The 25,905-nt window shown below is 53.3% G+C and overlaps 1 protein-coding gene and 1 long non-coding RNA gene across 2 annotated transcripts in view; one reads left to right on the forward strand and one right to left on the reverse strand.

Moving 5' to 3' along the window:
* Window positions 1–22,471, forward strand: part of LOC133361321 (uncharacterized) — a 329,555-nt gene extending 307,084 nt beyond the window's left edge. Inside the window, exons 3-4 of the long non-coding RNA XR_009757355.1 lie at window positions 22,272–22,292; window positions 22,386–22,471. This is a non-coding gene — a long non-coding RNA (uncharacterized LOC133361321). The remainder of the gene's footprint in view (window positions 1–22,271; window positions 22,293–22,385) is intronic.
* LOC133342922 (uncharacterized) lies at window positions 560–22,921 on the reverse strand. Its single transcript, XM_061552348.1, has 15 exons — window positions 20,651–22,921; window positions 18,073–19,009; window positions 16,900–17,012; window positions 15,188–15,622; window positions 14,241–14,374; window positions 12,934–13,028; window positions 12,345–12,399; window positions 11,486–11,614; window positions 10,353–10,890; window positions 9,167–9,383; window positions 8,411–8,671; window positions 7,704–7,889; window positions 6,710–6,737; window positions 6,197–6,473; window positions 560–5,928 (listed from the first exon to the last, which is right to left on the reverse strand). Exons 1-15 carry the CDS (start codon window positions 21,616–21,618, stop codon window positions 5,064–5,066), a joined length of 5,238 nt encoding a protein of 1,745 aa, XP_061408332.1. The 5' UTR covers window positions 21,619–22,921; the 3' UTR covers window positions 560–5,063.
* Window positions 22,922–25,905: the final 2,984 nt, after the last annotated feature.

The raw sequence follows: 25,905 nt of genomic DNA on the forward strand, positions 1-25,905 counted from the left end.
CGGAGTGGCCCATGTTGTGCCCCGCAGGGACAGCTGCCACCAGGGGTGCCCCTGCTACAGGGCGCCTGGATGCACCGCCATGGGAGGTGCCGTATTATAAACATGGACGTGACCATGACGATCGTCCTGAAATCGTTGGGACGAGCAGCGACGATATATTTCCACAAAACCAGATATCACCGGCTCCGGGAAGACGCCTCATTCTCACAATCTCACCGGGAAGCGCTGCGCTGAAATGCCGGCTTGGTCACTAATCTTGCCGTCTCAACACGGTATCGCTACTCGCAGGGCCGGAGCAGTAGCGCAGAGACCGGTGCGGCATGAACCCGGCGACCTGCGTTGAGTTTCTAGCCATGGAAAAAGTCGGTGGGCAAGGGATTATACAAATTGGTCGATGGCAGCCTCCCTCCCCCCCATCAATCACGACACAAGCCAGGGTGAGGTAGTCAACCAAATGGCATTTGGAAGGCCATCATCCAGCGGTGGCTTGATAATGGAAAAACCGTTACATTGCACTACGATGATCCGTACAGCCTTAAGTCACGTCACAGCGAGAATGTAAACATTGCAAGCAAGATTTATTAACATAGGCAGTGAGCACTTTTGATTTGCGCTGTACATATTACGTATTCTTTTGTACAAAAACATACAAAGGTTTGTTTGATAAATCCCGAGCGTAGCTTCGGAGCTGACGTTTCTCAAACATCTGTAAAATCTCCATTGTTAAGAGGTCCGGTGCTTTAACATTAGTGGCAGCATAAAAATTTGTTTAAATAAGTTCATAGCGCACATCTCCACGAATGGCACCGCAAATTTAAAAACACACAATCAAAACGTGCATAATACTCAAGTCAACGCAACAAAATAAGCTTGTTTTAATGCCGGATTAATCAAGTGTTGGATCTAAAAACTCCAGTGGTTATTTTCTCAATCGAATCAAGCGATTTACTCTTTTGACAACTATTTGACGGTTGTGCTACGTGGTTCGCTGGAGCGCGTTCGGGTCAAGCCGCGCATCGAGAGGATCTTCAGGGACGCGGTTGCGGCAGCGAAACGTCAGACATCATGCCGAACAACAAACACAGCGCGTGCCAAGCGATTTTTTCTTCTCGATTATCCAGCAACACTCTGGAAAACATGGCAGCCAGTGGACACGTTTCTACAATCGCAGGTTCATGAATTTACCCTTCATGCAACCGGGCACACAGGTGGGCCCCCCCGTGCAAGGAATTGAAATGAGGCCTGCCCCCCCCCCCCGCTCCGTCCAATTTCTCTGGGGGCCCATCCGGCCTGTGGGTCCCAGCGTAGCAGCACCGCTAGCTACACAACGCGCTTGTGATGTCACGCCACCGTAGCCTCAGGTCTCGGAGCCAAAGAGGGGGGCCCGCCCCTCGTGGTACGGGTGGTTTTCCACTAGATTTGAAGCTTTCGTGACTGCAAGGATTCACTCTTAGGTTTTTCGGTAAAGTCACGTAGGTAAAAAATGAAATTAAAATTTATAAGTTAATTTTATTATGATTATTTTATTTTTATTCATTTTAATTTCATTTTTCAAGCCAGCACCAAAGCGTCATACGCTGGGGGGAGGAGGGGGCTTCGCAAGACGCATGCAATCTGGTCTGGGGCCAAGCAGGGCCAGATGCGGGGGGGGGGGTTAAAAACTCTCCATTGTACACTGTTATTCAGCCCACAGCAGAGGTCGCAACCGGGTACCCGATACCCGTACCCTACCCGATACCCAACTACCCGTACCCGGCCGGGTACGGGTACGGGTAGCCGTTTGCGACCCTGGTGTGGCCGGGTACGGGTAAGGAATCAAAACCCGTTTGCGACCTCTGGCCCACGGACTGACGCAATGTCCGTTCAGACAGTCCCGACGTAGGCGGCACGGCTCGTGTTTTACGGTGGCAAACAGAGCCGCGAGTTCTCGCGTCTTCCCTTCAGCAGCCACAAGACGGCACGGGGCGCGGTGATGAGAGCGCGAAGATTGGGACAGGCGGCGCCAGGAACAACAAACATCGGTCAGCACCGCGACACGGCAGCTACTCAACGTCGAATTAAATAACGTAAGCGACAATAAATTAAAAAGGTTTTACAAAACGAAAAACACTGTCGGAATCATCACTGGATCGGTCTCCAAACCTCCCCTTCCTTGGTGCAGCCTGAAATGATTATTTTTCTTCTTATAATTCGCGTAAGATAGCAATAATATACAACTTCCAAGCCTTTGTAAAATCAATGCTGGATGAAGACCTCCCTACGCCGCGTCAGCTGAGGTGGTTGCTTGATCATACTTCACCACGCTGGTTTGTGCGGGGGTGGGGGGAGCGGGGAGTAAGCCGAGGCCTGGTGACGTTAGCCGTGGCCGGAAATCCAACTGCGGCTCACCGAGTTCGTCGCGCGGTTTGATAACCCACCGGCCGACTGCTCTTCCCAAGTTATTTTTTGGTGCAAGGTGAAAAACTAAAATACTAAACAAGGAATTGGCCCAACGTTACAATAGTAAGACCCCCCTCTTGAAATTCATGAGACTCACTCGAGGCTTTCCTGAACACACTGGAAACGACTCCAATAAAATGTGGTAACTTCCAGATGCCCCACTGATTTATAATGCAACTCGGAGACTTCCCAACATGCGGCTGAATATTTTGGATGCGATGGCTCCAGCCCGGTCTTACAGGGGGAGAGAGTTAGAAGATTTAATAACTTAGTCCGAGGCCAGGCCAAATATTTAACCTTTCGCTACCAAAAAAAAGACTCAACTTTAAATCGCCAATGGACAAGAATTATGCAATAGCCCATCCGTCAAATTAATTTGCAAACACCTGTGGTACTGAATTCAGCCGTGGCCCGAACTGCGTTGAGATTGGTGGGAGAGACGCGCAGAGACTTTATAAATACAATGTTTTGTTTTTCTCGATAATGTCAATGTGTCTACAATAAAATTCTGGGACAACAAACTCACAACTCCTCAAAAAACGCTTCTCTTGAAGCTCACTTCGTCTGTCACACGGGAGGGCTTCGATGAGCCAAATGATTGTGCGTGCGACACACGTACACGGCGTGCACATGGACACGCGTGCACACGGACAGTTCATGTCGGACGGGGGTACAGGTCCTGGGAGTCGTTTGACCAGACTTCACTATGCTGGTCAGTGTGTGCCGCAGGCAGTGGGGGGATCGGGAGGGGAGCATAGAAGTACGGTATAAATATGGATTCTGCTGGTACTGCCCTCTCATGCCAACCACCCGCACACGTAGTCCTGCATCCACACGGGGCGACCTGGCGCGCACGTTGGTACACACCACGGCAAACGCAATTGATCAATCGTGTTCGCGGGGAGATGAATGCGGTTGGAGGCGGTCGGCGGCTCACCGCCGTCATCGCGCGTCACGGACACGTAGCCGGCACCGCCGAGGATCCTGGGCTCTAGTTCGGGCTTCAAGACGGAGACGTCGCGGAGAGCCGATGGTCTCAGCCCGGTTACCGACACAAACACATTTATACACGCGCACCGCGGTTTGGTTTTCACTTATTTTGGCGTATTTCCAGATATTACGAGGATTCACGGCATTTCCGGTTTGCCGCGTGACAAACACGTCCGGGGCAGAGCGTGCGAGTAGGCGCACCGACGCAGGCGTGGATACGACGAAATGTCAAGGGGACCTTCAGAAGTAGTTCGGCGACGTTTTTTTCTCCTCCACCGCGAGACCTCTGAGCGGTCGCCGCATCCATCTGACGACGCCGCGACGGCAAAGGGCGGGGTACACGTTCGGTGAAAATTATCGTAAAAAAAAAGAATGCGTGGTGAAGGAAAAAAACACAAACACGAGCTGCGCACCGACAATTTAAAGTCCGCTCGCCGTCGTTAGCGCGGCCGTACACGCGTGCGCGTGTGTGCCTGTGTGTGTTGACGAGAGTGGCATGAGAACGCGAGGTTCACGATCGCGTCTCTCTCTACTCCGCCGGGCCCGGCCTTCCCGCCCAGCCCCCCGGCGCCGCCGGCGCCTCCGCTAGCCGAGCCGGCTCAGACCTCAGTCACGATGCCGACTGAGAAGAAGCCACTCCGCCGATCCCCTCCTGGGCACCAGTGTCTCTGCACACGCAGAATCACCCGACGTTTAACAATCATAATGATTGTTTCAAATCGTACTCGCTCCCGAGTTGAGGTCAATAAATCAATCTGTACTTCATTGCCAATGTCGCCCTCAATAAAGTAAGGCGTCGGTGCATGTTGCAATGGAATGGCACCGGGGGAGCAAGAGGAATGAAAAAAAATACCCGTCACGACCTCAGCGGCTTAACACTGACTGAGCAGAGCAAAATTGAAACCGCGCAGCAACCAATAGCGCAATAAAGGTAAGTAAATAATGAGTAAAGAAACGGTGCTTATTTTACATTTAATATTTTTTTTTTTACAGAGAGAACGACTCTGCGGTCCTCTACGTATCGAGTTGTTTTCAGCCATTTAATGAGTGCCGATGCATGTAAAGGAGGAAACCGGAGCGCCCAGAGAAAAAACGCAACGCTCTATCCCTAAAAATTATCCCTAAGAGGTTTGTCACGTAAACAAAACGTGGCAATTCGTTACTAGTTCAGCACGCCGGTGTGTTGGAGAGCAAATCCACAACATTCACAATTCGAGTACGACGTTTCGCCGGTAATTACAACCGGCATCATCAGGCGACAGCCAGAGTATTTAAGACCGACACAGATGGAAACAGATGGAACTTCGTCCAAATTTGCTCATCTGTCGTCTCCGTGCAAGCAACGATATGGCACCTTGGAATTTCATCCAGCAGTAGATTCACAAAGGGGCTGATCGTCGGCTCCCGCGCTACAACATTCCATCAAACTCTCGCACGAGAGCCGATCTCATCGCTCCATCTCCGCGGCGCGCGTCCCTCCCTCCCGGGCACATATGCCGTTCCCTTCCAACACGACTACGAACGTCATTCGTACGCCGATTAACGCCGACGAATCATTTACCACGGCTCCCGACGGCGAGGCGGCTCGCTAATCGCCGACACTCATCTGCATCGACTTTGTCCACGCGCCGGATTCACTTCACCGCTCCCAGCGGGCCGACCTGCGCCGGCTTAGCCGTGCCGGCCGACCCCGCCGGCCGGCGCGCGCTGCACGCGGCGAGGTTCGGCCTGGGCTTGGCGAAGCGCGCCCTCCTGGCCGGCGGCGTCACGTCGGCGCCGCCCTTCTTGGCATCGCCGGCGCTCCGAGTCGGCTGCGGTCGCGCCGAATCGGACCGTCCGTCGTCGTCGGCAGCCGGCGCCTCGGTCGAACCGGGCGGCGCCGGCGAGACGACGGGGTCGGCCGATTCTGCGACCGGCGCCTCGTCTTTGCCGGTGCCGCGGCCCAACTCAAGGGTCAGTTCGTCGGAGTCGCTCGCGGGTTCTCTCGACGGGACGTCTGGAGCTTCCGGCGGGCCCGGCGTGGTGTCCGCGGCGTGCCGTTTCGCCGGGGGGCCGTCTGCCACGTCGGAACGAGGCCTCCTGGGCCGCGGTACCGTGCCTGCATCGCCGGCGATCGCGGTTGCCGGCAGTTGCACCGGATCGGCCTGGCCACCGTCGTCAACCGCGACCCCAGAGCCGGCCGCCTCAGTTAAAACTGACACCGGCACGGTTGGAACCGTTGGTTCGGCCGGCTCGGCGACCGAACCCCCCTCCTCTTCGACGGTGTCGAGGCCCGACTCGGGGGTCAGGAGGTCGCCGCTCGCGCCGCTCGGGGCCTCCCTCGGCAAGACGTCCGGTGTTTCCGGCGAGCCCGGCGCGGCCTCGGCGGCGGCGGCGAGAGGCCACTCGGGGCTCGGCGCGCCCACTGGTGCTGCCCACGAGGTCATGTGACCATCCGAGATGGTGGGTGCCGCCCCCTCCCAGTCGCCGGGCGGAACGCCGCCGCCCTCCATCGCCGCGCTGCGCACAGCGACAACAACGAGCCCGCCGCCGTTACGATGGGGGTCAAAAAACAAGATGGCGCGCCGCGGCGTCGCAACGGTGGTGGACGCGTGGCGGTCGTCGGTTCTGCGCATGTCCGTTTGTAAAGCAGCAAAAGTGTTAAATTACCCTCCGTTTAAAAGCAAAGGAGTTGTCGCTTTGGACAGGTCTCAGCGATCGATACGAGTGGCGCCTACTCACGAGAGCTGCACGTGACGCAAAAACAAAAAGCGCGCAAAGCCGTCACCTCTTCGCGTTGTTCGTCTCCGTGGAGGTTTCCTGGCCCTCCTGATCGTCCGCCACCGCGGCGAGCGAGAGGTGCTCAACCTCCGGTGCCGCCCCCGCGGCGTCACCACCGTCCCCCCCGGCCAGCTGGAACGCTGCGTCAGTCTCCCCGCCCTCGCACATCATGAAGCAAAGCATTGTGGGAGCGCTGCCACCCCCGTCGCCCTCCTGCGAGGACACGTAGGCGTCCTGCATGCTCCCGAAGCCCGCCTGCTCCATCATCTCGTACACGAACGCTTCTGCGGTTGACAGCAGCGCGTGGGGGGAGGAAGAGTGTTTCGTTTATTAGTGAGGACATTTACGCGTTTAAGGAGGTGAGATTCTTGCACATATGCGATTCATCACAATGTAGACAAGAATAAATTATATTAAGGTACGATGATCGGTGTCATCGACACAAACGCACGACATTGTACGGATTACACACGATCGCACACGCAACACTTTGAGGTCACCAATGCAATGCAGAACTCACCATTAACCCTCAAGTGTTCGTCGTCAGTCTAGAAAGAGAAAAAGAACACAAACAAAAAGCATGTCAATAGATCAACCACGTTTCATTCGTGGTGTTCCTTGCTGGCGTTTCGTCAATTTGAATGACAGCCGCTTTGGTTCACTGATGCGTGGTGGTTAGGTCATCCAGGCTCAAGCCTGCTTAGCTCGTTTCTAAATGCGGAGAGAAAAACTGGAGGACCCGGAGAAAAATCCACGCGACTGTGGCGAGAACATGCAAACTCCCAAATAGACAGCAGACATCAGGGTCGGGATTGAACCCACAACCTCTTGCATACCAGGCAAGGTAATTAACATCTCATAGCCACCGTGGGCCAGTTGTCAATTCAACAAGTCCCTGACAGCAGCACGACCACTACTAGAGAATTTCATTCACACCGGACAATCGTTGCGAGAGTCACCGTGACCCCAAGCACGGCCAGCGCCGATGCATTAACGATCTCAACCGCGGTTGGTCGACGTTGATAACAAACAAAATTAAACAGAATTAATAATTGTTTTTTTACCCTTTTATCTGGCAACAAAACTGACACCTTTTTTTTACAAGGAGTCATGTTTGCATAGACCACAATACCTGCAGTCATAATGCAAACAAAAAACATAACTCTGATAATGTATGCACTGTCCTTGAAGTTGATTGGTCCACACCCTAGACAGCTTTCCTTAGAGCCTAGTCTCACATGGTGTTGGACCAGATGACGCCAAAAGGTGCACGACTGCAGGTATTGTGGTCTATGCAAGCATGACTCCTTGTAAAAAAGGTGTCAGTTTTGTTGCCACATAAAAGGGAAAAAAAACAATTATCATATTTTTCTACTGGCAAATGAGGTTCCAATGGTGTAAACAGAATTGCTTTTTGCGTTTAGTTTGTTGTCCTTACCCAGCACCGCCGATTATCACGGTTGGCTACGTACGAAGTTCAACAGACATGCAAATCCCCCAGGCGTGGGACTCACGATCACGACGCTGCAGTTCTGCTCGACGTGCAGACCGCACGCGTCGCTGCCGGGGTCAACGGACTCCTCCTCCACCGCCGCCTCCTCCTCCTCCAGACCATCGTCGTCATCGGCGACCACCATCTCTTCCACGCACGTCACTACCAGCTCCTCCAGCATCGCGTCGCCTTCCGACAGCTCCACCTGCTGTCGGAGGTCCGTCGTCGTGCCAACGGATTGAGAGAGAACGCTTCGTCAGCAGCTCACGCGTGGGCTGCTGCCGCCCCCCCCACCCCGCCCCCCCGCATCGGTTTATTGGATGCTGCCGAGCACGCGATGCTATTGGCCGTCTCGGGAACGGTGCGGAGTAATCGCCGGTTCCATCGGCGCCTCGGGATTCGTTTTACATTCGTGTGAGCCACAATGTCAAGTCGCAAATGATGACCGTCGTCATCGGCGTCAATCGCGATCATCGTTACCATTGTCGCCGCTACCATTGTCCTTCGTCATCGTCGTCGCCGCCACCATCAACGCGATCACCTCGACGCTCTTCATCAACTGCTCACGCAAACATTTCTGCCGCGATTTTTTTCCCCAATTAAACCGTCCGCGAGTGTCCGCTTCATGTCGCCACCGATTCACTTCGGCCAGAGCGACCGGCTTCTGCCCACTTCGCCCACACGCAGCATTTCTCCGTTCACCCCCCCCCCCGCCCCGCCCAGCCATACCTCCTCCATGTGCTCCGTGAGCGGCTGCGGCTCGGGGGAACGCAGGCACACCGGCACGAACGCTGGCGCGCAGCTCATGTGCTCCGGCCTCACGGGGGGTGCCGGCGTCGCCGCCGCCGCCGCAAGACAGCTGGCGCGGTGGCGCCGCTCGCTGGCGCGGTCCCCCCCACCCCGCCCCTCCTCCTCCTCCTCGGGAGGGAGCACGGCACGCAGAGTCACCAGGCCCCCCCGGCCGCGAGTTGCCAGCACCGTCGCCTTGTCCTGCCGAGGAGAGGCACGCGTCACTGTGGCTGCGCGGGTGGCGAGATGTTAACTACCTCGCCTGGTATACAGGAGGTCGTGGGTTTCGATGCTGAATCTGATGTATATTTTTCTCTGGGCACACTTGTGCAAGCCAACACATTCACACTGTATTGGAGAAGCGGATATCAGGGGTGTCACAGTGGCAAGATCTTAACTACCTCGCCTAGTATGCAGGAGGTCGTGGGTTCGATCCTGATCCAGACTCCTGTATATTTGGAATTTCCCTCCACGTATAGATATGCGTTTAGAGCATTTGGCTGCTGCTATGAACTGCACATGAAAAGCCGCTTCGTTGAGCTATCGTGGCCAGGTCGCTTAGTGGGCAAAACCTACTAAAATAAAAACGGCTTAGTTTAGTGACCCAAAAAGATATTTTAGTGAGAAATTAATCCCCCCTCCACCCCCGACTCCGCTGACGCGACGGTCCGGCCGATGGCCGTCGCCGCCCCTCACCGTCGCGTCCCGACGAGGAGGCCTCATCGGCGGCAGCGGCGGCTTCCGTGCACACGTGCTAGGCCTCGGCTTGGGCCTCACTGGGGCCGCGGGGTCTTGGGCCTCGCGTCGCCGCGGCCGCTTGGCCGCCCCCCCCCCTTCCTTGACCGGCGTGTCGCCGCCGGGTCCCGCCGAGCCGGTGCTGTAGAACGCCGTGGGCTTGGGCCTGCGCCCGGACCTGTGCGCAGGCGGTCGAACCGACGCTTGCGTCACGCGGGCGCGGAATCGCGCAGCCGACACCGTGGCCATTGCCGACACGTTACCGTCACCAACACCAAAACCGTCACAAAAACCGTCACAAAAACCGTCACCAAAACCGTCACAAAAACCGTCACAAAAACCGTCACCAAAACCGTCACAAAAACCGTCACAAACACCGTCACAAACACCGTCACCACGTTTTTAGTTTAATTTTCTTGGCAGTTTTTCACCATGCCTGACCATGAGTTTTTTATATTTCTTGTTCTCAATCACGAAGCCTCGTATCAGAGAAAGGCCAAGGCCACCGTGTCTACTTTGTGGGGAGCTCTCCACACGACTCCAGCTGTGTTGTTTCCTGCGTTGCGCGCTGCTCCAAGTGAACCGTTCGTCGCGTGTCAATTCTCTACCCACAACTCCCTGCTGCCTGCATCTTGAAACAAAAAAAATCGTTTTACCCCAATTTCATCTCAATTGCGCTATCATCGTCACGTCAAGAGACCACTCGGAACGCTCGCGGAGCAGTGCGACCCTCCGTGTTAGACAACGACCCACAGAGGCGGATATCACAGACCTACCTCCGAATTCCGGTGACCTGCGGTTCACACAGCAGAGGGCAGCACTTTCCCAGCTGCCCTACCACAACATCTGCTGTTGCCTGACATTCAGAGTAATATTTTCTGTTCACAGGAGTTGGAATTTAACCGAATTAAGAAAATAAACAAACTTAAACGCGACGTTTTATATACTGGTGACAGGGCCGAGACCACCAAATCACACAACCTTGAGAACCCAGTTTAATGACAGGCAGCTGTGACCTGAGTTTGAACCCAGGATCTCAGCGGTGCCGGCCCAATGCCCTGACCCTCTCTGAGCCACCTGGCCCACCACCCCATGCACAACATTTCTTGTCGTTTTAACCGACGACGCTCGCTCGCCAGAACCTCACCTCGTCGGGTGACTCAACATCCTCTCTTTGACACGCTCAAAATCTTCTTCGTCGTCGATGTCTTCGTCACCCCCACTGCGCTCGTCTCGGCGTTCTGCCGATTCCACCACCAACTCGGGGGACGGTTCCGGCGCCGGGACGCCCGCATCCGCGCCCGTGCCGGCGCCGGCGCCGCGAGCGATTTCGCAGCCCAGCGACAGCAGCAGCTCCGCCTCCTCCAGGCCACTGGGCGCGGGGGGGGGCGGCGGGGGCTCGGGGACCGCCGTGGACCCTCCGGTTCCTGGAGTCGCCGTTCCGGTCGGCGTCTCGGTTCCCGTTTGAGTTTCGGTGACGGTTCTGGTCCCGGTTCGGATTTCCGTTCCGATTCCGTTTTGGGTGGCAGCCGACGCTCCGATCGCTCTCTCCGTCGCGCTCTGGGCGGCGGTTCTGGCTCGGGTTTCGGTGGCCGCCGCTCCGGTCCCGCTCTCGCCGCCGCTCTCGCTCCAGCAGTCGGCGTCGCCGTCGTCGCTGTCCGCGTCGCTCCTGCGTCGCCCCGTCTCTGTCGCAGGACCGGCGGACGCGGCGTGAGGACGACGACGACGAGACTTAAGAACGCCACGACATTCACAGGAAATACAAACGACATCGGGAGAAACCCCAGGGGACGAGACAGAGGGGATAAAAAAGAGAGGCAGACCCACCCCTCCCTTCTCCACGCGGTGCTGAAACACCGCACGGAGGTGTTATGGCGGCGGTTCGAGCCCAGCGGCCGTCCTGGTTAATACCGCGGACGTTAAAAATACGCGCCGAGTCTACGTCACAGAGGGCGTTAAAGATCCCACGACGTCCGTGGGCAAAGCCACATTCGTCCCCCCGCCACCCACCCCACCCCCGGTGATGAGAAACAAACGCCCACTCTTTCCTGGCTGGCGCCGCGTTCTTCACCAAGTGCCTCACGGGGGCAGCTGCCGCCGGTGGGCCCCACCCCCGGCTTGCGGGGCGGAGGCGCGGCGGTGAAACGGAAAGAAGCGACGGCGGTGGTGGCGCGGTGAAACAGCCCCTCCGGGAACCGCCCCTCTCCTGGACATCTGTGAGAAAGAGCTTCGTAGCTCATCGGATTGCTCGAGCCATAAATGAAAACATCGCACGCTCACTCTTTGGGTGGTACTTGCGCCGCCGCCTGCCCTTGGAGTCGGGCGCCCGATTGAGCGCCTCCGTCTTCTGCCGCTCGAACTCCTGCAGCAGCGTCTCGAAGCACGACACGTCCAGCGGCAACTTGTTGCCTGCAACACGGAAACAAATCAAAACAACGGACAAAAGATATGCCCGCTGCTGGACGAAGGATTTCCCCAAGCCATCGCAGTTTCCCGACGGTGCTAGCGACACGATTCCAAGCGTGCTTACGTGCGCGGCACCCGTCAGCTTTTCAAGTTCAAGTTCATTTATTACAAAAAATATCTTAAAGTGAACATGTGACTAAGTGGAAACAGAAAATCCAAGAAAAGACAGCAAAATATTGCAGAAAAAAACACCGTACACCAACGCTGTGTGCAAAAATCCCAGTGGGATGCAAGTCAAACAACAACACGTTGAAAACGTCGGACGAAATGTCACGACGCCAAGGTCCGTGCTTCCGCTCAAGGACCGTTTTTTTTATCATCCCAATTCGTTTTTGTTGTCCGTCTCGTGTGTACGCTGCCCTCTCTCGCCGCTTGTCCGCGGTTTCCTCCTCGTACCTCCGACTCGTTCTCTGGCTCCGTCGGGAGCGAGCGAATGGCGAGCGGCGCGCGTTGCAACTTTGACGTTTTTGTGTTCCTCTGCCGATGATGACACCCCGGAAAAAGGTGGATAACTGCTCCGGAGTTTGATTCGTGAAAACAAAAATGCTGGTGGGTAACATCTGTCTGGAGAGCCAATAGGGCCGATGTTCGGACGTTTGATGTTTGATCGCAGCCACGTGGAGATCCGATGTGCACGTCATGCCGGAGCCCGAGCAAGTAACGAGGGACTCACGGAAAGCCTGGTCGATCTTGCGGGGATTGCACCGCTCCTCGCGCTTGAACTTGTTCTGCGGGAAGAGAGGACGTCCGATGAACGTGCTTTGCGGATTCACACACACAAAGACAAAGGTCCCCCCCCCCCGTGTAGCCTTTAACAGACTGTTGGGGCAAGTGCTGTTAGCGAGCACCTATGAAGGCCGCGACGACACACGAGGGAGTGGGGTGGCCAGCAACAATGGCCGGCCGTCTTTATCTCCCCCAGTGGCGATGTTTACTACACACCGCACCAGGTACTCATTTAAGGCTGAGTCGACCTAGGGGAGGCTTCAGATAATCTTCACTGGTGTTAGCCTTGAGCAGGAATCGAACTCGGGTCACCGGGTTCGGAGTGCAGCGCGCTAACCGCTGCGCCACCGCTCCTCACGAACGCGCACACACACGTGCACACATGCACACGCACACACGCGCACGCACGCACACACGCGCACACACGCACACACACACGCGCGCACACACACGCGCGCACACACGCACACGCACGGGCGAGCAAGCGGGGGCAACGCTGAAGTGAGTTTGTGTAACCGTGCAAACCCTGACGCCACCTTGATGTCGACGCGCGAGCGGTTGGGGAAGAGCTGTCCGATCATGGAGAAGTCCATGCCGACCATGCTGATGGCCAGGAAAAACAGCTCGGTCTCTGCACAACCAACAACAACAACAACCACAACAACCACAACGTGATCAGGAACAGAAGATGCACGTACGACCACGTGCGTGTGTGTGTGTTGGTACCTACCCATAGGGAGCGATAGTGTTGAGTCTACGGGCAGTGTTGAGTCTATGGGTAGTGTTGAGTCTATGGTGGAGTATTAGTCTATGGGTAGTGTTGAGTCTTTGGGCAGTGTTGAGTCTATGGTGCAGTGTTGAGTCTATTGGTAGTGTTGAGTCTATGGGCAGTGTTGAGTCTATGGGTAGTGTTTAGTCTATGGGCAGTGTTGAGTCTATGGGCAGTGTTGAGTCTACGGGCAGTGTTGAGTCTACGGGTAGTGTTGAGTCTATGGGCAGTGTTGAGTCTATGGGTAGTGTTGAGTCTATGGGTAGTGTTGAGTCTATGGGTAGTGTTGAGTCTATGGGTAGTGTTGATTTTATGGGTAGTGTTGAGTCTACGGGCAGTGTTGAGTCTATGGGCAGTGTTGAGTCTACGGGTAGTGTTGAGTCTATGGGCAGTGTTGAGTCTACGGGCAGTGTTGAGTCTATGGGCAGTGTTGAGTCTACGGGCAGTGTTGAGTCTACGGGCAGTGTTGAGTCTACGGGCAGTGTTGAGTCTATGGGTAGTGTTGAGTCTATGGGCAGTGTTGAGTCTATGGGTAGTGTTGAGTCTATGGGTAGTGTTGAGTCTATGGGTAGTGTTGAGTGTATGGGTAGTGTTGAGTCTATGGGTAGTGTTGGTCTATGGGTAGTGTTAGTCTATGTGCAGTGTTGAGTCTACGGGTAGTGTTGAGTCTACGGGCAGTGTTGAATCTATGGGTAGTGTTGAGTCTATGGGCAGTGTTGAGTCTATGGGTAGTGTTGAGTCTACGGGTAGTGTTGAGTCTATGGGCAGTGTTGAGTCTATGGGTAGTGTTGAGTCTATGGGTAGTGTTGAGTCTACGGGTAGTGTTGAGTCTATGGGCAGTGTTGAGTCTATGGGTAGTGTTGGTCTATGGGTAGTGTTAGTCTATGTGCAGTATGTATTACGTTGAACTTCTTTCGCACCGTACGTAGCCAACCGTGCTAATTGGTGGTGCGAGTCCCCGCTGCCCTGTGTAAACATCGCCACTGGGGAGACAAAGGCGACAGCACTTGCCCCAGCAGTCTGTGAAGGGGGGATCTTTGTGTTTGTGAGTGTGTGTGTGCGCGTCACCGTTACCTAGGAGGCCCCACTGCTTGGCGTGGTAGCTCTTGCGGAAGCTCGAGTAGGTGGTGTGGGAGCCGTACTCGTGGATGGGGTCGCAGTCCGACACGGGGGGCAGCCCCTCCGTGCGCGACACCTCCACCATCAGGCTGCCGCAACACACAAAGGCGAGCGATGTTAGCGAGCGACACCTATGAAGGCCCGCACGGCAAACGAGGCGGTGGTTGGCCAGCACCTTGCCCGGGGAGGCGCAAGACCAGTTCGCTTGTCACCGATTTTGGCCGTGAGTGGAAATTTAACTCTGGTTACTCGGTTCGTAGCGCGGTGCGCTAAGCCGCGACGCTGCAGCTCTCCACACACACAACAAACGCACAGGCCCATCCTTCCTTGTGCCAGTGCTTAACCGCAGCAAGTTGTCCAGGGAGGCAGTTGGCCTCGACTGACGGGGTCACAATGACGACCGAGGAGAGAGACCGACCACTGCTCAGAGGTCGCAACCGGGTACCCGATACCCGTACCCTACCCGATACCCGGCTACCCGTACCCAGCCGGGTACGGGTACCCGTTTGCGACCCTGGTGCGGCCGGGTACGGGTAGGCCGTGAGTCACCGGTGAGTAACCGTTTGTCACTCATTTCGGGTAGGGTACGGGAAGCGTATCCGTACCCGTACCCGGCCGGATACGGGTCGCTTCTGAAAACGAGCTTCATAGCTCAGTGGGCCTTACCTAGTAAAATAAAAAAAAATTACTTTATAGAGTGAGCTCGAGTTTACTTGGACAAGCGGGTGGCCTGTTGGGCGACTTGGTGGGTAAGAAATTGTGCAAAATCGGGGTGAGCAGATGTCATGGCAGGTGAGCAAACGATTGGATGAGGGGCATAAGCAGGCGAGCAGGTGAGCAAGCAGGCAAACGGACGGACGGGTAGGCGAGCGGACGAGCAGACAGGCGGACCGCTCACTTGCCTGTCCTCGTTGAGCACGATGGAGCCGTCCTCGGCGACCCTGACCTGCGGCACGAGCAGCGACTGCGCGTCGCCCGCGGGGCTTAGCGACGGCGCAGCTGCCGCCGCCGGAGAGACGTCCGCTGGCGAGTCGCTCGACGCCGGCGCGCACGGGGTGGACGGGACAGACGCGTTCGAGGCAGCGGCGGCGGCGGCGTCGGACGGAGGAGCAGGGACGCCGGCGGCGGGAGCGGCAGCGGGGCTCGGGGAAGGAGCCGGATCGTTCGAACAATCCGGGGGTGGCAGCGGCGGCAGCGGGGAGGTGGGGCCGTCAGGAGGGGTCAGCTCGAGGGAGCCGCCGCTGCCGCCGTCGCCGTGAGCCGCCGACCGATCGCCCTTGGGGTACTTGTCGAAGCGCTTTTCCGGCAGCAGCTTCCCATCCTCCGACTTGAGACGGCTGAGAGCGAAGCGCAGACGGGAGAATGGTGAGCGGGGATAGGAGGGGGGTGTGGTTTAAACCTGGGCTTAATTTCAGCCGGGTCAGTGACCACAGAAAGTATTTCCGCACCCGGCACACGACATCCTAATTTGGCTACAGCTGTGGCTACTACGAGTCACGTGCAGCCTACTCCAAGTCTACCAGCGACCCAGATACATATTCATTGACAAGTTAAGCCTTGATTAAAACCAGTTGTCTGATGGCGCACCGATTAGTCAACGAAAGTATGATCTTACGCTCGTCGTGTAGGCTTGAAATCGCTAGCGAGAGAATCGATTGCATTGGACCTGTACACACGTTGTATGTAATCGGCTCGCGTGACCCCAGCAGCCGCTGTACTGATGCCAACTAAGAGTGTGGCCGCAAACCGAGAATAGTGGAGGTGAACCAAGGTCGCGACCACCAGCGAACGGGGCAAAGGCCAAGGAGTAGAACACAAACGCAAGTTAACACTAACACGCAGATCTGAGCAGCCAATGTTATGTACAGGCTAGTATATTCAAACTATAAAACTAGTAAACCATTTTTATTTGACCAAGTAAGGCCCACTGAGCTGTATAGGTCTTTTTCATGAACAACCTGGCCACAAAGTGGCTTATCGCGTGGCAATTTATAGCAGCCAAATACCGGAGGACCCAGAGAAAATCCACACAACCACGGGGAGAACACACAAACTCCAAATATGCAGGTGTCAGAGTCGGGATCGAACCCACGACCTCCTGTATAACAGGCGAGGTAGTTAATACTTGCCACCGTGGCAGTCATAATGAATAATGCGTACGGTGTTAATCCTTGGCGCAGATAATTAGCAATACAATTAGAATATGTTATGGTTAATAACTAGTTTACATCACATTGATAATTCCTGTGATGTCATGACACCAATTTCAGAGGCCGGGTCAGGTGACACAGTTATTCTGACTTCCTGTATCTTTCCCCGAAGAAGCTCGGTACAGTTTCCAGCGAAACGTCGTTGGTATCTCTTCGCGAAATTCCATTGTGAGAATTGTTCTTCCAACTTAGCGGAGGAGGTGAAAACGGCAATAACCGGCGCGTCACATGCTTTCACGCCACGTTTGCCTGTATAGGGAGGTTGGGGGGGGAACTTATTCCTTACCGCACACGAAATTTTGCCCGAATCGCCGCATGGCCTCGCCTCCCAACGATCAATAACCGATGCACAAATGCGAGTGTGCTCCATACTCCTTTGCGAAGCGTGGGGTTGCTTTACTCACAGCATGGGGTTGTTTCTGGGCACCCAGTAGAGCAGGTCCTTCATCGTCATCTGCGAGCGGTCGGGGGCCGACTGGTGCTGCTCCCACGTGCGCCACGCCAGCTTGCGGGCAGCCTGCCCCCCACCACACGACACAAAGAGAAAAAGATCCCCACCCTGTTAGCGAGTAGCACCTACATCACCTACATGAAGGCCGGCCACCACGCACGGCCATCCGTTGACTCACCGGGTACTCACAACAACAACTGCCATTGCACCACTAAGTGGCGGTGACGTCACCACGGCGCTTGTGCCAGGCAATGTGCACTATAAGGCCGCCACGTGAAGTGTCGAATGCCCGCTGGCAGGTCACGGGGCATACCCAGGTGCCATGGGTTGATTGCCTGAGATGACCGGCCGATGCACCAACTCCCTGTGTTTTAGCCGCCCGGCGCTCCGCTCGTTGTTCCGAAACTTGACATGGCATAACTACTGCTGATGTCACTTTCAATAGGCCCCTCTATCCACTTTATCCACACAAGGGGGCACATCTTTTACATGTCCTGCCATGAGCGTTTATTGTATGTGAATCAAACAAACATTTTAAGCCTCACAGCCAGAATTTTACCAAATTAAGTGCACAGCTAAATGCAGAACCTGCACCTCCGATAAACACAGGTTGGCTACTACAGTGGGACAGAAGTTCAAGACACATACGTACAACAACATTTAATGTGATAATTGGTTTTTTACCCTTCTATCTGGCAACAAAACTGACACCTTTTTTACAAGGAGTCATGTTTGCATAGACCACAATACCTGCAGTCATAATGCAAACAAAAAACATAACTCTGATAATGTATGCACTGTCCTTGAAGTTGATTGGTCCACACCCGAGACAACTTTCCTTAGAGCCTAATCTCACATGGGTTGGACCAGATGACGCCAAAAGGTTCCAATGGGGGAACATTTAATGTGATGGATTTATTGTTCAGTCATTGGTGATGAGGCTGAGACCATCAACTCACCACAAGTAAGAACCCGGTTTAATCACAACTCAGTCTAAGGCTATCTATGCGAGTCTACGAGTCTAAGGTTCTTTATGTTAGTCTACGCATCTATGCGAGTCTGTGGGTTCGTATGTGAACCTATGGGTTTCTATATGGGGTCTCCATCCTTAGTGTTTTCACGGTACCTTCTTAGCCTCGGTCTTCTCAGCCAGCTCCCGAGCTGTCTTTTGCACCGTACGCGACGACTTTTTAAAGTTGGGCCTTGGTTGGGTCCTGCCAGCATTGGTCCCGCTCGCCCCTCCTCCGCCTCCCCCACCACCACCGGCACCACCGGCGGTCCCAGGCCGTGCCGAGCCATCTCGCGCGGTCACCACCGCCGTCCCGGAGTCGTCGTCGTAGTCGTCGTCGTCATCGGCTCCCGCCGGTGCAGCCTTCACCGACAATGCCGGCGGCTTCAGCAGGCTCTTCTTCAGCGACGCTAGCAGCTTCTTTGAAATCTCACTCCTGCTCGGCTCCGCAGGCCTGCCCGGCAAAGCTGCGGTGCTCCCGGGAGCTCCGGAAACCTCTGCTGATTGCGCTACCGGTGGCGTTTCGGCATCGGCTCCGATAGTAGCAGCACACTTCACTGCCCCGCTTGCCGGTTCCTGAGCGCTCACTCCAAGCTGTGCTAAAGTTACCGGGCCAGGAGTTTCACTATCCGTCACACGCCAGTCAGGCACCATTGGTGACCTTTCATATACCTCCTGTGCATGGTCCACCGCCTCCACTGCATCCGCACCCGAGGGGCCAACCGGTGAATATTGCGTCTCGCCGGTAGGCGGTTTGACGGGCAATGCCGGCGACACTTCACCGGATGCCTCACTGGTCGACAACCCCCACGGGTCACGAGGTCCTTCGACGGTGGCTGCGGCGGTGAGCTTGCTGGCGGTCCCATTCTCGGCAGGAAGCGAGGCCGGTGGTTTCTTGGCAGGACCGGCTGGAACAGGAGCGTGAGCGGCTGCCCGGGTGCGAGGGATGATCGGCGCGGCGGACAGGCGCTTACGGCGAGACTGCGGCAGCAGCTTTCCAGCGTCCGGTCTTGAGGGGGTGGCGGCGGCGGCAGCGGTGGCGGGAGCACGGGCGCTGTCAAAACAAAGGCATGAGATCGGAGCCACCCCCAGCTTCACACACCCGCAGGTTTAGTACGATCTAATAATTTCCACGTCCGACGCAGCGTGGAGCTTTCATCAAGCGGTGGATTCACCAAGGCCATAGATTATTTGTAGTATTACCCAGGAAACCAATGATGGAGTTTTAAAATATTATTTTTGAGGGTCCTGCTTTGGGATGATTGACCAATTCCATTCATTTATGTACAGGGTGCTTCAAGTTTTGTTTAACACTTATATAGGATTAACGTCTTTAATGGAAAACGGATAATACACTGTAACATGATAACAAATGTATGTTAATAGCTTCAAAAAGTCTAATAGAGTCTCCACTTGTTCGCCATCATTGCCAACACATGCTTGGAATCTTCTCCGGGTGGTCTCCAGAAGCCTGGAGGCACATCTCGTGATATTGTTTTAAATTCTCGGAAGTGTTAACATTTTTTTTAAGCATCGTGTGTCATTCAGACACTGTCTTTCCGACAGACCTGTTCTTCACCTGAGGACGGCTGCTTGCGTTGTGGCCGAAACGTCGCGAGAATTATTTAATGTTTTATTTTTATTATTTTATTATTTCCCTTCTACGTGACTTTACCGAAAGAACCAAGAAGATGAATCCCTGCAGTCACGAAAGCTTTAAATCGAAATCTTAAAATATTTTTTTTGAGGAGGGACCTGCTTTGGTATGATTGACCAATTCCATTCATTTATGTACAGAGTGCTTCAAGTTTTAACACTTATACGGGACTAACGCTTATAATGGAAAAAGAACGGATAATACACTGTAACATGATAACAAATGTATGTTAATAGCTTCAAAAAGTCTAATAGAGTCTCCACTTGTTCGCCATCATTGCCAACACATGCCTGGAATCTTCTCCGGGTGGTCTCCAGAAGCCTGGAGGCACATCTCGTGATATTGTTTTAAATTCTCGGAAGTGTTAACATTTTTTTTAAGCATCGTGTGTGTATATATATGTGTACACCCATGAGATGAAAAAAGCCATACATGCCAGGAAGGGCGAACACACACACACATCCACAAAATTAGACAACCTAACTGCTGCACTGCATCACCACCCACGAATTGCAAGAATCCCCCCCCCCACCCATGACAGCCGTAGCAACTTGTTGCCTCAAGAGCCACCAGCCAACCACCTCAGGCCAGCTGAACTTCACACGAGCGGAGGGTGATGTGACTAGAACCAGTGCCGGATTATCCTAGTCGCAAAAGTAGCTACACATGTAGCTACGGGCCCCGCACTTTAAAGGGCCCCGCGCTAAATGCTTTCAAGCTATCAATTCCGGTTCAGTGATTCTGCACTTGCTCTATTACTATAGTACTATACTGCCTTCAACTTTTATGAACGACTGGGTGTTTAAGGTTCGCGATTTGTCTATTATCTGGCTGTATATCAAATGAAAAAATACAATAACTTTACTGTGCAAGTAAAAATTTTGTATTTTAATGTTTAAGTGTTTTTATTTAGGGCCCCTTTATAATCGGGCACTGGCTAGAACCACGCCTTTGTCTCCCCAGTGACAATGTGTATACGACGCAACATCAGGGAACGACGCAACGAACGCCAGTGTCGACCTCTGCAAACTCGCACACCTGCGGTGGTGGCGCGCAGAAGCAGCAGCAGCAATCGACAACGTTGTGGCTTCTTCGAAGGCATCAGCAGATGAAGAAAGCAAATTGGAGTCAGGGCCCGGGCGCATTGGCTCATCTCCTGCCGTGGCGTGCTGCTGCGAGCGTGCAGCACTGCACGCAGCAGTAGATGATGCAGCAGCAGTAGTTGTAGGAGTAATTGCAGAAATAGTTTCAGTAAGAAGAGAAATAGCAACAGGTGGAGCAGTAACGATATGAGCAGATGGCGGAGAATGTGCGGCAGGATTAGATGCAGCTGAATGTGCAAGGTCTGCAGAAGGAACTGCAGCACCAGTAGCAGCAAGAGTCGGAGGTACAGCAACAATCGAAGGGCTGGAATGTGGAGTGACAGAAGTGAGTGGGGCAGCTGAAGTAACAACGTCTGCATCGGCATCAACAGATGCAGCAGGCGTTGCAACTACATCATCAGCAGCAGCAGCGTTGTCATCTGCAGACGCAACGAGATTAGCAGCACCCAGAGGAATCAAGACATCAGGAGCAACAGCTGCAGCAGTGGAAGCAACAAGACCAGAACTAGCAGCAGCGGTAGAGGTACCAGCTTCAGCAATAGGTGCAACTGAAGAAGCAGTGGTAGAAGTAGAAGAAACAGGAGCAGCAGGAGAAGCAATCAGTTTAGTAGGAGCAACAGCAGCAGCAGGAGTCGCAGTGGCCGGAGCAGCAGCAGCAGCAGCCTCCTCCGGTAGCCGGCGTTCGGAGTCTGTCTCGACAGTCCGGCTTGGTGGTGTCCGTGACGTGGCGGCTTGAGTCTCTGGAGCTGCCGGCGTCGCCTCGGGAGCTTCCCCGGCTACCTCGGCTCCCTCGGCTTTCTGTCCCCCGCGGTCCCGGCTGCCTGCCTCGAGGATGCCGGCTCCCGCCCGGCCCGTGCTGGGACGAACGTTCGGCTTCACGCTGATTCTGGCGCGGCGAAGCATGGCGGATGGTATATTGTGTAGCTGTGTGAGAGTACACGTGTATGTAGGTGTGTGTGTCTAGGTGTGTGAGTACACGTGTATGTAGGTGTGTGTGTCTAGGTGTGTGAGTACACGTGTGTAGGTGTGTGTCTGGGTATATTGTGTAGCTGTGTGAGAGTACAGGTGTGTGTAGGTGTGTGTGTCTAGGTGTGTGAGTACAGGTGTGTGTAGGTGTGTGTCTAGGTGTGTGAGTACACGTGTGTAGGTGTGTGTCTGGTTATATTGTGTAGGTGTGTGAGAGAATACGTGTGTGTGGGTGTGTGTGTCTAGGTGTGTGTGTCTAGGTGTGTGAGTACACGTGTATGTATAGGTGTGTGTCTAGGTGTGTGAGTACGTGTGTAGGTGTGTCTGGGTATATTGTGTGTGTGGGTATATTGTGTAGGTGTTTGAGAGTACACGTGTATGTAGGTTTGTGTGTCTAGGTGTGTGAGTACACGTGTGTAGGTGTGTGTGTCTGGGTATAGTGTAGGTGTGTGAGTACACGTGTATGTAGGTTTGTGTGTCTAGGTGTGCGAGTACACGTGTGTAGGTGTGTGTGTCTAGGTGTGTGAGTACACGTGTGTAGGTGTGTCTGGGTATATTGTGTAGGTATGCGAGAGAACACGTGTGTGTAGGTGTCTGGGTATATTGTGTAGGTGTGTCTGGGTATATTTTGTAGGTGTGTGACTCGTCGGACGAGTGTGTAGGTGTGTATGGACGTGTCTGTTCGGGTGTACAACTGTGTGGAGGTGTCTGTGCGTGTCTATGAAAGAAGTGTTTGTATGATTGTGTCGTTATGCGTGTAGTTATGACTGTACCGTAATAGCATTTGTATTCGTGTCTACGTGTATGTACACTATACTTTAAACGTATATGTACGTGCACATAGTTGTGGAGCTATTAAAGTGTATATGTGTCCATGTATATATTTCCGTATGTATGAGACCGACAGCTTTCGTGAGCGTCCAACGACCCCCCCCCCCCCCCCCGAGGTGCGGGTCCCGGGTCCCCGCGGCTCGCCGGTCTCACATGACCGCGGGCAGGCTGCTCAGGAAACACGTAAGGCTCCGACGAGGCCTACCCGTATGAACACTCCAAATAAGGCTCAAACAACTCAAACGAGAGTCCCTTTGAGACGCGACGCCGACGACTCGCTCGTACCGACACTAGTTGCCGCCGATCGAGTTTAGTTTTTGTTCGCGTGTAATTGTTGTTACATTAAAAGCATTTTTGCACGAGAAAGCGTACGGGGAGTTACGCGGCAGGCTTAAGTAATGTGGGCCGCCATCCCACAATATCGCGCGGTACCTTCCCCCGCCCACATGCCCCGCCCATCACCGCCGCAACCAATGGGAGGTCGGCGTTGACGCGTGACGACATCACCGCGATTAGCATATAAGAGACTCGTCGACTTACGAACGTTCGACTTAAGAACGAATAGATCCGTCCCGTATGTTTCAGATTTGAAGCTTTCGTGGCTGCAAGGGTGGGGCTGGGTGCGGAGGGGCTGGTCACCCCGTGGTGCCCTTATAAAACTCAACGTTTAACCTACTCACGCCGGCTTGTGCCCGCCCTCACAGTCGGGCATATTTGCGGAATACACCACGCCGCCGTTGACCCTGGCCATTGACCGAGCAACCCAACGTTCCTACCGGCTCCCTCCGCAGGAATGTGTTTCCATTATTGTTAGCATATTCTCGTTAATTGCGAATATATTCTCGTTAAGAACTGCTAGTTGTGTTCTAGATTGTCGTCCTTCCCCCGCACCTCCGATTCGCACGGTTGGCTACGTACGGTGCGAAAGAAGTTCACATACTTACAATTTCTCTTCTTGGTTCTTTCGGTAAAGTCACGTAGAAAGGAAATAATAAAATAATAAAAATAAAACATAATAAAATAACTCTCACGACTTTTCGGCCACAACGCAAGCAGCCGTCCTCAAAAACGTCGTGAGAATTATTTTATGTTTTATTTTTATTATTTTATTATTTCCCTTCTGCGTGGCTTTACCGAAAGAACCAAGAAGATGAATCCCTGCAGTCACGAAAGCTTTAAATAGAAATGTAATACTTACTATTTGACTCCAGTTAACATACCTATCGCTTCTTTTCCACTGCAAGAGTCCCTTAAAAGTGAATTGCCGGGTTGAACATATCCACATCCTCCTCTCGAGTACCCGATTAGTGCGGCCGTGTTACTTGCAGTGAGGGATCAAGTGTTGGTCGTGGGGACGTGTCAGTGTGAAAGTGTCCACTGTGGCCCCGCGTGCCCCTACACAATGATGTCAGAATCAGAATACTGACACTGCAGGAGGAATACAATGAGCTATAAAGCTCTTTGTTCACACATGTCCATACTCTTAGTTTTTTTTCGGTAAAGTCACGTAGGGGAAAAATAAAATAATAATAAAAAATACAAATAATAATAGAAATAAAATATTTATTTTACTTTAATAATTATTTTATTTTATTTCTATTATTATGTCTATTATTTATTATTTAATTTATTTTTACCTACGTGACTTTACCGAAAACACCTAAGACTATGATTCCTTGCAGTCACGAAAGCTTCAAATCTAGAACACATATGTCCAGTCGGGTAGGATTAGAAAGTTGCAACAACAAACACGATATGAGTGCAAAGCGTAGGAGCGGGTAAGCAAATCACGCACAAAAAAAACCTCAAACTATTTTTTTTTCAAGGTAAGGTCCACTGAGCTATGAGTTTCATTTTTTAAATCCTTTATATTAAGTTCACTTGCTTGCTTGCTTGCGCGCTTACGACCGTGCAAATCTTTCGGTCGTTTTTAATCCACTTCCCGTGATCAAATCGAGCTGACATTTTGCACACAGACTCGTTGTGCGTGACAATTTATTTTCGTGAAAAAAAATTCCAAACTTTTCCACTTTTCGGAAAAAATAAATTTCATATTTAATTTAAAATACCAATGTGATAAAAATGAAACTCTTACTCAAGAAAAACTGAAATGAATAATAAAATAAAACCGATGCCACGCATATAAAGGATTTATAGTGAAAAACTTTGTTTTTACTGGTTAATTTTTCAAAAACGTCCTCGCCACTAATGATGGCTCAACAAAGTGTCGACTTATCACGTGGAACTTTATGGCAGGCAAATTATCTCGATTACTTTCGGTGGGTTAATGATCACAGCCTTGTGGTTTGCATGAAGGAGTTGAATTCAAGAGAGGAGAGAGGGGGGGGGGCACTCAGAAACACAGAACTCAATCACTTTTATTGAAGAGGACTCTGTAACGCGTTACAACGGCCACCACCACGACCACCACCACCACAACACTCGTCACAAACAGAGAACAACTCTGGCTAATTTACGCGTCGGCAGCGACATCCGTTTTAAATATACAGGATGCTTCAAAAAAATGTTAACACTTCCGAGAATTTGCAACAATACCACGAGAAATGTGCCGCCTTCGGGCTATGGAGACCACCTGTAGAAGATTCCAGGCAACGCGTTGACAACGATGGCGAACAAGTGAAGACTGTTTTGACTTTTGAAGCTATTAACATACATTTGTTATCATGCTACAGTGTATTTATTATCCGTTATTTTTCCAATAAAAACGACAGTCCCATATAAGTGTTAACATTTTTTTGAAGCACGCTCTTTATTATTTTAAAGTCCAGCATCCTGCTCGTGGCTCCAGGTCGGTGCGGGGGGGGGGGGGGGGGGGCGGTGACCCACTCCGTTCCGGGTTTTACAGCTAAAGGCGCGAACCGTGTAGTGGGTGAATGCAAAAAAAAGTTTAACGATAAAGTTGACCGGATTCTAATCCGGGGTGGCCTTCAGTCGCCCCCCCCTCCCCCCGCGTTGGTTAAAACCTGGAGTGGATTTGTGGTCGCACCGATCCGGATCCGCGCACCGAGCACGTGGTTGAAGCATTAAACGCAAGTCGGGGTAAACGAACACTCGGTTAGCACAACGCGCAGCGATAAAGTGCACGGACGAAGAAGGCTTGCGCAATCTAAAAAGGGTGGCGCGGCTTTAAAAAAGCCACAAAGACACGAGCCGCCGGACTGATTTCCGCCCAACCCACGAAACCCACCCACCGCTTCTTCCTGGGAAGAACATCCAAATGTGCATTGCGCACATTTGGAATCGGCGAAAGCCTCGACCCTGCCGGTGACATCGCAGACCCCCGGCATTGCAACGCGAGAGAGACCTGGCACGAAGAGGCGGGGGGGAGGTTGAAGCACACAATAAGTTACACGTCGCAAAAAAACCCGCGAA

The sequence above is a fragment of the Lethenteron reissneri genome, chromosome 1 (assembly GCF_015708825.2).
Source record: "Lethenteron reissneri isolate LAM-NWPU_2019-01 chromosome 1, ASM1570882v1, whole genome shotgun sequence".
NCBI classification, from domain to species: Eukaryota; Metazoa; Chordata; class Hyperoartia; order Petromyzontiformes; family Petromyzontidae; genus Lethenteron; species Lethenteron reissneri.

What these genes read in the sequence shown, in the direction of transcription:
- LOC133342922 (XM_061552348.1), bottom strand. Translation starts at nt 21,618, where the DNA reads ATGCTTCGCCGCGCCAGAATCAGCGTGAAGCCGAACGTTCGTCCCAGC. An exon ending in TCTGCGCGCCACCACCGCAG is followed by an intron (nt 19,010 to 20,650) that starts GTGTGCGAGTTT and finishes TTGTTTTGACAG; the next exon opens with CGCCCGTGCTCCCGCCACCG. An exon ending in CAAGATCGACCAGGCTTTCC is followed by an intron (nt 11,615 to 12,344) that starts GTGAGTCCCTCG and finishes TCCGTGTTGCAG; the next exon opens with GCAACAAGTTGCCGCTGGAC.